The sequence below is a fragment of the Hyperoodon ampullatus genome (assembly GCF_949752795.1).
Source record: "Hyperoodon ampullatus genome assembly, chromosome: 1".
Taxonomy (NCBI): domain Eukaryota; kingdom Metazoa; phylum Chordata; class Mammalia; order Artiodactyla; family Ziphiidae; genus Hyperoodon; species Hyperoodon ampullatus.
In genome coordinates, this window is record NC_136914.1 from 214,226,925 (window position 1) to 214,239,308 (window position 12,384).

Below are 12,384 nucleotides of genomic sequence, written 5' to 3' on the forward strand. Positions count from 1 at the left end.
CTTCATAATCATTAGCTTACCATTTAGTACCACTGTACAAAATAGCACTTTCCTTATCAAGATATTTAGAATAGGGAAGGGGGAAGGGCAAAATAGGGGTATGAGATTAAGAGATACAAACTACTAGGTATAAAATTGGTAAGCAACAAGGATATATTGTCCAGTACAGGGAGTTATAGCCATTGTTTTGTAATAATGTTAAATGGAGTATATAATCTTTAAAAATGTTGAATCACTATGTTGTACACCTGAAGCTAATTCAATATGGTAAACCAACTATACTTCAAAAAAAAAAAAAGACATTTAGAAAATATGTAGGAAATCACCTACTTCTTGGTATGTTGTAAATTCAGCCTGTAGTTTCTTGCTCATATTTGTCAGTCTAGATTCCATTTTGAATCTGGAAACTTTTACTTCTTTTCATAAATAAGGTTGGGAAAATCCTTTCAAAAATTATTTTTAAGAAAAGACTGTAGGGCTTCCCTGGTGGCACAGTGGTTGAGAGTCCGCCTGCCAATGCAGGGGACACGGGTTCGTGCCCCCGTCCGGGAAGATCCCACATGCCGCGGAGCGGCTGGGCCCATGAGCCATGGCCAATGAGCCTGCGCGTCTGGAGCCTGTGCTCCGCAACAGGAGAGGCCACAACGGTGAGAGGCCCGCGTGCCGCAAAAAAAAACAAAAACAAAAAAAGACTGTAGCTATAAACATTGTCTTCTGTGCTGATGAAAATAGGATTATATAAGGATTATATAAGTAAGTCATTTCTGTGAGATTCTTGTCAGACATGAATTAATAGTGGTGTGGTTTAGGTTTTGTTTATACACTTTGTGTGCAAGTTTAATCTGAAGTATTGACAGTGGTAGTTTTCCTTTTATCTGTCTTTAGATCTTTGGTTCTCTGAGGCAATATTGTCCCCTGGAGGGACATTTGGCAATGCGTATTTTTGGGGTTGTCACAACTGTGGGGCTGCTACTGGCATCTACTATGGAGAAAGCTAGGGATGCTGCTAAACATCCTACAATGAATGAACAGCCCTCCCACAAGAAATAATTATCTGGCTCAAAATTTCACTAGTGATGAGGTTGAGAACCCTATTATAGATAAGAGTATTGAAAAAATTATAAAATTAGTATTGATGATAGATTAAAATGGATTAAGAGCAGCAAAAATTAACCTTTTAAGTGGGTAGCATCAAAATGTCCCGTATTTTTTAGAGGATGTCAACAAGTTGAAGGAAAAAAATTTTAAAGTATTAACAATTATGTTTAGCAGGGTTAAAGATTCTCTTATTGGAGTATAGCTTAAATAACTAAATAGTGTGCATACAGATTTTCACCTAAATACATATTATGTTTTCTTTTTCTGAATTTTTATTAATCAAGAAAACTGTCCACTTGTTTTTCAAGATACCAGGCAGAAGTAAAAGGTAAAGAAAAGGGAATTTGAAAACTAAGTAAAAAGTTTTTATTGTATCATCTAAAATTTTTCTTTAGTAACCAGTCATATTTCAAAATACTTAGTTGTATGATTCTATTCTAAAATAATATTTAAAACTTAAAATGAAGGAAAATATTGAATTATTCACTAATCAGATTGAACCCTTTTGTTTTCATACATATTGTGTTGGTGTATGCTTTTCAGTGATATGATATTGTGTTGGTGTATACTTTTCAGTGATATGAATTGCTGTAATGATAATAGATACTTCAATTTTATTTGAGTTTTAATGTTAATATGACATGACTCACTTTGAAAATTTGAATTACTTTTTTATACTTGCATAATATTCATCTAATGGGAGTTATATTAGTGAATAATGTGGAAGTAGGAGCTAAGTAAAATAAAATATAGGAATAAGGGACTAAAATGGAGAATGTTATTAGATAAAAATTGCAAGCAGGTTTTACTTAAAAATTTGTTCGGGGGGCTTCCCTGGTGGCTCAGTGGTTGAGAGTCCGCCTGCCAATGCAGGGGACACGGGTTCGTGCCCCGGTCCGGGAAGATCCCACATGCCGCGGAGCGGCTGGGCCTGTGAGCCATGGCCGCTGAGCCTGCGTGTCCGGAGCCTGTGCTCCGCAACGGGAGAGGCCACAACAGTGAGAGGCCTGCATTGGTGACTGGGGTTTAGCACATTAAAGCAGAAGTCATAAAAAAAAAAAAAAAAAAAAAAAAAAAAATTTGTTCGGTAACTGAGTTAATTTGTGTTTAGACATTTACACTATATGAAAATACACATATCTCAAAATTTGTATTATGCAAATTGTTATCAAGTGTTCATTTTTAAAAGTGACCTTTTGCTTTAGAGTTTATTTTTGATAATGATGTGTTAACAAGGAAAGTACTGGGTGAGATAGTATAAGTGAGCAGATGGTACTCACTTGTAACTTAGACTTTGATGTAACGTTGTCTTTTGGACGGTTTTATCAGAATGTCTGATGATTAAGCTAAACCAAATGCTAATGGATACAGAAAGGTCTATGAGATTTTAGTGTAAATGAGGTCCACTGAGATTCTATTTCATTATTTAGTCATATTTACTGCAAGTTGCATATTTTGTGCTCTAATAGCTCCAATAACCTTACTTCTTACAGATTTTCATTTTAAATTTACATCTAAATATATTAGGATGAAGATGAGTAGAGTAATGGTTATGCTTCATAGTCTGTTTACTAATGTGCATCTGGTTCATTAGGCCAAAAAATGCCAGCCATGTTTCAAAGTAACAGTCAGCTTTCTTCCATCATTGAATAAATTGGCCCTGTGTGTGACTGAAATATAATTTCATCTTTTGTACTGTTTCAGTATCAATAAATGATTATACTGTTCTTTTTTTTAAAAATAAATTTATTTTTGGCTGCAGTGGGTCTTTGTTGCTGTGCGCGGGCTTTCTCTAGTTGCGGCGAGCAGTGGCTACTCTTTGTTGCGCTGTGTGTGCTTTTCAGTGCAGTGGCTTCTCGTTGCAGAGCATGGGCTCTGGGTGCACGGGCTTCAGTAGATGTGGCATGCAGGCTTATTAGTTGTGGCTCGGGCTAAGAGCGCAGGCTCGGTAGTTGTGGTGCACGGGCTTAGTTGCTCCGTGGCACGTGGGATCTTCCTGGGCCAAGGCTTGAACCTGTGTCCCCTGCATTGGCAGGCGGATTCTTAACCACTGCGCCACCAGGGAAATCCTGATTATACTGTTCTTAATGAAGAGCAGTTGAGTTATTTAGATGGTGACTCTGATGTTACCATTGTTATTCTAAAGACTGGCATTAAGCTGTTATTCTTTCTCTTATTCTAACATGTTGTTTAGCCATTCTCTTGTCTTTTTTATAGGTTATTTTATTTATCAGATGATTCAAGTAAATTTATTTTCAGTTAGTTGACTAATGTTTGGAACTATAATAATTGTATAGAATAATACTAAGATTTATATGCTATATGAGAACAAAAAGCTATGAATCATAAAAACAACATTAAGAAAATTTATATGTTCTTAATGAAAACGTGATGGTTGAATAAGAGTTGCAATGTAATTTGGGCTTTAAAAAAATATATCTTCTGCGATTTTTTTAGGATGAGTAAGATAAACATTAGTATTTTTTTTTTTTAATTTTTTTTTTTGCTGTACACGGGCCTCTCACTGTTGTGGCCTCACCCGTTGCGGAGCACAGGCTCCGGATGCGCAGGCTCAGCGGCCATGGCTCACGGGCCCAGCCGCTCCGCGGCATGTGGGATCTTCCCGGACCGGGGCACAAACCCGTGTCCCCTGCATCAGCAGGCGGACTCTCAACCACTGCGCCACCAGGGAAGCCCCTATCTATGTACTTTTAATCTTATAGTATATGCAGTTTGCTCTAAAGAAATTAACATCTTTGAAATGGAGGTGACCGCAATGTATTTTATGTTGGAAAGTATAGTAGTTTGTAAATAAATATTTGATGGGTGACATTTTAAAGTATATATCTAAGAGGATAAAAATTGCTTCAACCATTTTTATATATGGGCGAGTTATAAGCAAATTTTAACTGTTAAGTTTTTTGGTTGAAAAGAACTATTTAACACCCTTACATGAGAAAGCCTGAGGTAAGTATGTCTGCCTACTGAAATAAAAGGGGCCTCAGGGTGCAGCATGTGTTTTTTTCCTTTTTGTTTTTTTTCTCAAAAAAAAGTAACAGGAAGAGTTGAGCCCAAAATTTTAGAATTTGATTTTCATTATCATAGATGCTAAAAATATTATGTGAAATATTGAACCTTGGTATATGCAGGGAACTCACACCAGTTTCTATGTTGCTTTTTTTTTCTTTTTTAACCTTTAACCTCTTAGAGCTGGAATTAGTTGAAATATGATAGTTGTATAATAGGACTGATCAAAATGTAACTTTTGCAGGTTCTTTTCAACCTCCATTACGGAAATGTGACAGATACATACAGGAGAAACATCAGTTAACCAAAACCATTATTTAATGTCTGTGGAAGTAAAATTAGTTTGAGTTATTGAGAAAATAATTTATCTTTTTAGATTTTATTGGACTTTGATAAAACATCTCTTTAAGTTTTCCTACTCGTCATTTCTACTTCATTCCCAGGGGTCTGTATGATAGTTTTATTATGACTAGAAGTCTTTCATGTGATCATTGAGAGAAATGACTTTGTGCATTGGCTTTATTTATTGAATTGGAAACCTGTTATCAGATTCAATAGAATAGGTTTTCATTACACGGCTTCTGTTTCAACTTGTGTAATTTGCACATTTTTCCAGTAAGCACACATTCTAATTTGAAGAACTTTGTTCAAATAAAGAAATGAGTAAGAGAAATTCAGTACAACTGGATTTGGTGTTAGAACTCTGTATTGTAAAGCTCACCAGGTGACTTATATATACACTGAAATTTAAGGGTCATTGCTGTACAAAGGTGAAAAATAACATGCTTTATCTTTTAATTTTCTAGTCTGTGAAAAACTATACGAAATGTCATGTGAGAAATGAGCAGATTTGTAACAAACTTACCAGCTGTAAAAGCTGTTCACTAAACTTGAATTGCCAGTGGGATCAGAGACAACAAGAGTGCCAGGCTTTACCAGGTAAAGATTTCAATTTGGTAAATGAGTTTTATAGTCCACAGATGAATGCCATTATAGTAAAGAACGTTTAGTAAGAACATTCCATTTTCTAAAATTAAGTCAGTAGCAAATAAACAATAATATTGGAGTAATGATAGCAGTGTTTCTATAAGAAAAGTTTGTATGTTCATTTCTAATTCTTTTAAGATGTTCAAGGTTTCTCTTATTTATTATGCTATTGACTTGATCAGAATACTGTTCAATTAAAAAATTATGTCTTAGAAACAGAGAAAATAAAAAGTACTCAGACTATTATCCAAATCTAGCAGTGTTAAAATTTTAGCATATTGGATTTATTTTTTTTAAGTGCCCTTTATTTTTTAAATTTCAGGAACTGTTTTTTACTGACTGCTTTTTTATTATAAATTGAAACATTTATAATAATTGTTATATGATTTAATGAGAATCTAAGTTCTGCAAACTAGAGCAAAACTCATTTTATTTATTTTTAAAAAAATAATCAATTAATTAATTTATTAGGTTGTGCCAGGTCTTAATTGTGGCAGGCAGGCTCCTTAGTTGTGGCTCGCCAGCTCCTTAGTTGTAGCATGTGAACTCTTAGTTGCGGCATGCATATGGGATCTCGTTCCTGGGCCCCCTGCATTGGAAGTGTGGGGTCTTAACACCTGTGCCACCAGGGAAGTCCCAAAACTCATTTTAAAAAGGAATTTCAATTTAATTTTTATAGCTAACACTCCTCTTAGTGGACCCTAAGTACTCTTTCTTTCAAATATGAAAGAAAATCAGAAAATTGAAAACTTGTATAGATATTTAACCAGTTCCATTTTCTTATTATACAGATAAGCTGAGACACACTGGTTATGTGACTTGCTTAAAAGTGCATGACTTGTAAATGGCAGAGGGGACTAGTAACTGGGAGTTCTATCTCTGTTCAGTTTTTTGCCTGTTTCTATACCATGATTTTTTTAAAATTCTTTCATAGAAAAATTTTCTGAATCTAGGTAGTTCTAGAAAGTGTTGGAAAAGTCCATCACAGGATTTAAGTCTTTCTTATATAAGTTCATGTAAGAAAACAAAAATTAGATTGCCATTAGAAGTACCATTGAGGTTTTGGAATTTTCTCTATGTACTGACTTTTGAAGCTTTTAAATAGTGATATATGCATGTGTGTTCACTTTGAGTAAATTAGAGAATATTAATGCAGCAGGCCAGATTTGAGAAGCATTAGTGATATGACACTAAACTTGAAAGTAATGATTTCGAAGTGTTAAAATCTAAAAATAACATGTAGATCAGTAAAAATACTTATAAAGTCTCTTTAAAAGACAAAGAAAATGCTAGACTAAAATAAGATTTGACTGAAGGAATATATATGTTTAAAGGAATATTACTCAATAAGAAGGGAATTCAATTACCAGTGGAAATTTGGAAAAATAATAGTGAAGTTTTATTTGGTAGTACCCATCTCTTCATTGCTTGGGAAAATATTTTGGTTTGGTATAAGGGTTCTACTTGACCAGGCTATTATTTTGGAGAATAATAAATACAATAAAATATTTTATTATGTACTAACTTACCTTGTTCTGTGTTCATATTTACTAAGAACCAGCTTGGTATATATATAGTTTGGTTTCCATTCAGCTTGTCTCAAGGAAGTGAATGCTCTAAATGGAGGGCCCAGTCTGTATAGTAGTTGCACTTTTCCATGAAAATTTGTGAATTGCATTTTTCTCACTGATCTCATATAAAATTGGCAATTTGAATTTGTCTAACTAAACATTGAAAAAATTAACTGCTATCCTTTTAACTCTAAAGCTGAGTTGATGCTCAATACTACAGAAGCCTAAAACATCAAAACATTTGGCTCAGTGCTATAATTTAGTTTAGCCTCAAAGGCCCATACACTGTTTGCATTTGTATGATGTATCAACCAGGTATTTTTGATCTTATAAAAAAAAGAGACAGGCAAAACTAATGTAAATCCTTCCTTGTTTTAGTAAGGAAAGAAATAGCTGAAATTTAACAAAAACTTTTTCACTCTTTCCTTAAAGTGATTTGGTACTTTAGATTTCAGAAGACCAGGAAGATTGCTATATGTGTAGCCTGAAAATGAAAACAGATGTGTTTGAAACAGTCTTATTAAATGACTCCAGTTTATTGAGGGGTTACTGTGTTCCAAGCACCCTGTGTTATTTTCATTACCTAGTTTAACAGGACAGCAGTTATTAAAGAACCAGAGCACTATTATTAGTAAATAATACTAAGATATTATTTGCTTTTGTGATTCTCATTCTGTTATAGGTTTACTATGTAAATAGTTTTCCAAAGGCTACATAATATGTGATTCCAATAGATTGAATGTAGATGCAGATATGAGAATACAGTTATATTAAACCAATACTAAAGAGATTTGCAAAAATATTTATAAAACAATGCCACACTTTTCACTATTTTGTTTTTTGCAGACTATAATTAAAAAATTAAATATGCTATTTATTTTAAGTTGTTATATTTTTCCCCAGCATTTTATTATGAAAAATTTCAAACATATAGAAAAACTGAAAGAATTGTAGAGAGGATACCCAATACCCTCACCCTAGATTCCATGATGCACATTTTGCTCTGCTTTATTCCTGATCTCTCTGCCTATCCATGCCCTATTCATTTATCAACCCATCTTAATTTTTTGATGCCAGGAACCTGTTTTGAACTGTTCCTAAGGAGAAAATTTGATGGTACATCTTCTTCAAGCCTATAATGGCATAAAGGGACAAGACATCCCAGAAACTGGAAAAGTGTGTTTGTAATAAAAATTTAAATTATAATTTAAAATGAATAAATATATTTTTAAAAGATCAGTTTTTATTTTTAATATGGTCAAACCCAGTAGATATAAAATGCATAAGGGAAAAAATATGTGGAGTTCTCAATAATTTTTAAGAGTTAAAGGGGTCTTGAGATGAAAATATTTGAGAATTGCTGCTTTATAATAATTCCATAAAGATTGTATTAATGCATCCAAGGCTGAAAGGGCAAGAGGCACTGATATATTTAGTGATGTGGAAACTAAAATGTAGTGAAACTTCATAGATCGTTGTGTTAATAAAACACTACAATGTTAATTAATGCACACTAGAGCATAACTTTATATTGTATTTATAAATCCATGTTTTAGAAAATAGACACTGTTTTAAGTTCAATTTGGACCCTAAGGATAAACCACTGTTACTGAATGGTATGTTTAAACTTTCGAAAGACCTGAATGACTGTGTAAAAATAAATACTAGAAAGCAAAGCTTATAGCTTCTTTACTATACATAAATGAAATGAGACTTCTCGCCCCACAGTTATAATTAAAGAATCAAAGAACCCAGCTTATATCAAAATCGTACACCTGGGCTATGGAAATTAGATTTAGAGGACAATTAGCTACACTTGTAGGATAACTTTGAAATTGCTTTTGTTATGTGCTGGTTATTTTTCTATTAAAGTGATCTTGTATTATATAAATTGCACTTTGGGACATAAGTGCAGTAGTGATTTTACTTGCTGAGAAACCATATGCCAGTACACTAGGTTTACACAGAAAACCTAACAGTCAACACATTTTAACATATGTTATAGAGCCATAGCTTTTCTTATGTTTAAGAATTAAAGAAAAAATTAGGATCTTCTTATTCTTCATCAAACTATTAGACGAATTTAGTTTAGTATGTTATAGTGATATATTTAAATTTTTATTGTTAAAATTATTTAAACAAATACCGAAGTTGTATTAAGAATTCTGAAATAATTGAAAAATACACATGCTTTTTGGTAATCTAAAAATAAGGTATAATTTTTTTTTTGACTAGCTCATCTTTGTGGAGAAGGATGGAATCATATTGGGGATGCTTGTCTTAGAATTAATTCCAGTAGAGAAAACTATGACAATGCAAAACTTTATTGCTATAATCTTAGTGGAAATCTTGCTTCATTAACAACCTCGAAAGAAGTAGAATTTGTACTGGATGAAATACAGAAGTATACTCAACAGGTAACAACTATACTTGTTTTTATTATGGAAATATGCTGATAATCCTGTAACCATTGGCAATGGTTCATTCTTTTTGTTTTTTAATACATGATTTTTACTAAATCGTCAAAGTAAAAGTAGAGCTGATTTCTTTGGTAATAAAGTTTTCTAAATTACTCATCTCATGGTTTGCTCAGTAAACCATTGCATTATCTTACCAAGAAGACATCTCATATGAATAAATATACTTTAAATATACTTTAAAACTTGTGCATATAATTTAAGAATTTGTTTTGAAGTGTAATAATTTTGGGATGTCCCTTATAATTAGAACACTAGACCAACACATCGGCTATATTTGTATATATGTATCTTTGTGTGTGTGTTCTGTGGGTTAAGTTTTTGAATTATGCTATTTTCCTAGGTATAGATTTGCTTGAAATAATATACAAATAGTTAGCAGGACTTAAACCGATTTTTAAAGTACATGGGAGATTTGGAACATACAGCATTTGGGAACAGTTTCAATTTCCTAGAGAGTTGGTCCATAGAAAATGGAATATTTCCTTGGAAATAATGTCAAATATCATTTTATAAGAAATTTTTAATAGGAATTCACAGTATTTTCTGTTCTTGGGATGTTAAAATACAGTCAACTCTTAAGAACAGATTAAGTTGGAGATTTGGAAATAATTTACTAAATATTGTTTTGAAATATCTTATTTAGATTCTTACTTGAAATGTCTTGAGGACATTTTTAAAAATTGAGGTATAGTTGACATGTTGTTTCAGGTAGACAACATAATGATTTGATATTTGTAATATTGTGATATATATTGTTTTTGGATTTTTTTTTTAGGTTCCACATGTAAGTGAGATCATTTTCTTTCTCTGTCTGACTTATTTCACTTAGCATAATGCCCTCAAGAGCCATCCGTGTTGTCGCAAATGGCAAGATTTCAGTACCCTGTGATCTCACTTATGTGTTGAATTTAAAACAAAGAAACAAGCATACACACGAAAAAACAAAAAAACAAGCTCAAAGATACAAAGAACAGATTGGTAGTTGTCAGAGGCAAGGGTGGAGGGTGGGCAAAATGGGTGAAGGGGTTCAAAAGGTATAGACTTACAGTTATAAAATAAACAAGCCATGGGGCTGTAATTCATGGCATGGTGACTATAGGTAATAATACTGTATTATGTATTTGAAAGGTGCTAAGAGAGTGGATCTTAAAAATCCTCATCACAAGAAAACTGTGTATGGTGACAGATGTTAAGTAGACTTATGTGGTGATCATTCCACAATATATACAAATATTGAATCATTATTTTGTATACCTGAAACTAATATAATGTTATATGTCAATTATATGTCAATTAAAAAAAAGAAAAAATATAATCAACTCTTAAGTTGTAGGAGATTTAGAAATAATTTACTAAATCTAATTTAAAATACCTTATTTAGCTCATATACATACTTGAAATATACTAAGATAATATAAACTGTCATAGCATCATTGAAGATTTTTGTATTTTGTGTCAAAATAAAATTAGAACTCAATATAGATCAGGTAAGTGATAAAGCTAAACAATAATAAATGCCTCAGATCTGAGGTGTGTACAAGATTTGACCACTGTTTAAGATACACACACACACATAGACACCCTGTGGTAAATAATTCACAAAGTGGCATGATTTCTATACAAATAATGGAGATATGGCTATAATTCAACTATTGCTTTGAAAACTATATTAGATCTCAATGACTTTTTTTGACCTTAGGTTATGGCTTTTATTGGACCAGGGTCTGTTGGTGCTACAGAACTCCACTCTGCAGTGCAGTGGATATGGTTTTGGCTTGAAAACTTTTCAGAGCAAAGATTACCAATTGCTTGCTATTGAAACAGTTAAGTAATACTCCCTTGGTATAGCTGATTTTTAAGCAGCATCGAGGACAGCGTATCAAAATGATTGAGAGTATGCAGTCTGGACATACTGCTTATCTCCACAGCTTAGTAGCAAGTTAACCTCCCCAGCTTATGTTCCTCATCTGTAAACTGGGATAGTAATCATAGCTATCTTATATGTTTATTGTGAGAAATAAATGAGGTATTGTATGTGAAGAGCATAGATAAATTTTATTTCTTAGTGTTTACTAAAGTTATCATTATTATTGTTTGCATTTTAAAGATTATTTTTGTATGTCTATTTCCACTACTGCCGTAACTACTGTTTCCAAGAATCATTAATTAGATAATGAATTCTTAAGTAACTAAATGAATTTATTCGATGAATAGTTAATAATATTGATATTGACTGTAGAAAAATATTTGCCCCAGACTTGTGTTTTAATTTTTCCACTTTACAAAGCCTTCCTCCACTCACCCCCACTAATTATACTAGGACCTTTTCCTTCTTAAGATCATAATAATCAAATAATTCTCTTAATTTGCCTTGTTTGAGAGCTACCAGCCTTGTGGTTGAGGATAAGATGCAAGTGGTGTCATCTAGAAGAGATCTATTGATTTTTTAAAAATATTTTAGAAAATATTGACAGGGTATTATTTGTAAAGTTTTATTTTTAGTCATATGGAGCATACAACATAGTTTAAGATCTATTTATATTCTTGTACTACTAAGAGCTTCATTTCTTTAATTACAAAATTGAGACTCAGTTATCAATGAACATTTGGAAATTAGTTCTACTGAATAAGTATAACTTATAAAGAGCATCTTATTGGTAGATCCACATTCTTTGAGTTTTAGAAAGTACTAGTGTTTGGCATTTGAGCTCTGTTGCTTTTTTCCTTGTTTAAAATATATTATTTTTAGTTTTTACATTTTAACCTTGAAATATGCTATTTTAGAAGTTTCATATTTCAAGATTTCTTATGTAAGTTGCTCATTTTTTCTTGTTTATGATTATACAGTAGGTCCGTATTAGTTATCTATTTTATATATAGTAGTGTGTATATGCTTATGATTATAAGTCATAAAGATTAGACCAACAATTATTTCGGATGTGTGATGAACTTAGATTCAGTAGTTTGTGGCATAGCCTGCCCTGTAAATGAAGAATGTTTTATTTCATTAGAAATATGAGCTTTAGCAAAATTTTAAAGGTGGAATTTTCTGCAAGGTGACATTCCGCTAAGCATATCTTTATATAAAATGAATTATATCCTGAGTCATTGCAGTTGTATAAACTTAAGGTAACCCTTCTGTAGCAAATAAAGATTGACAAATTCATGCACTTTAAACAGGTATCCTGGATCAAATGATCATTTACTTATCAGAAATGGCT

The 12,384-nt window shown here is 32.4% G+C and overlaps 1 protein-coding gene across 1 annotated transcript in view; it reads left to right on the top strand.

Annotated features, from left to right (window-relative positions):
* The window catches only part of ATRNL1 (attractin like 1), a gene marked incomplete at both ends in the record, with an annotated part of 692,251 nt that overhangs the window by 149,260 nt on the left and 530,607 nt on the right, over positions 1 to 12,384 (top strand). Inside the window, 2 exons of the mRNA XM_079717281.1 lie at positions 4,932 to 5,064; positions 8,919 to 9,100. Coding sequence (XP_079573407.1) covers positions 4,932 to 5,064; positions 8,919 to 9,100 — 315 coding nt within the window. The remainder of the gene's footprint in view (positions 1 to 4,931; positions 5,065 to 8,918; positions 9,101 to 12,384) is intronic.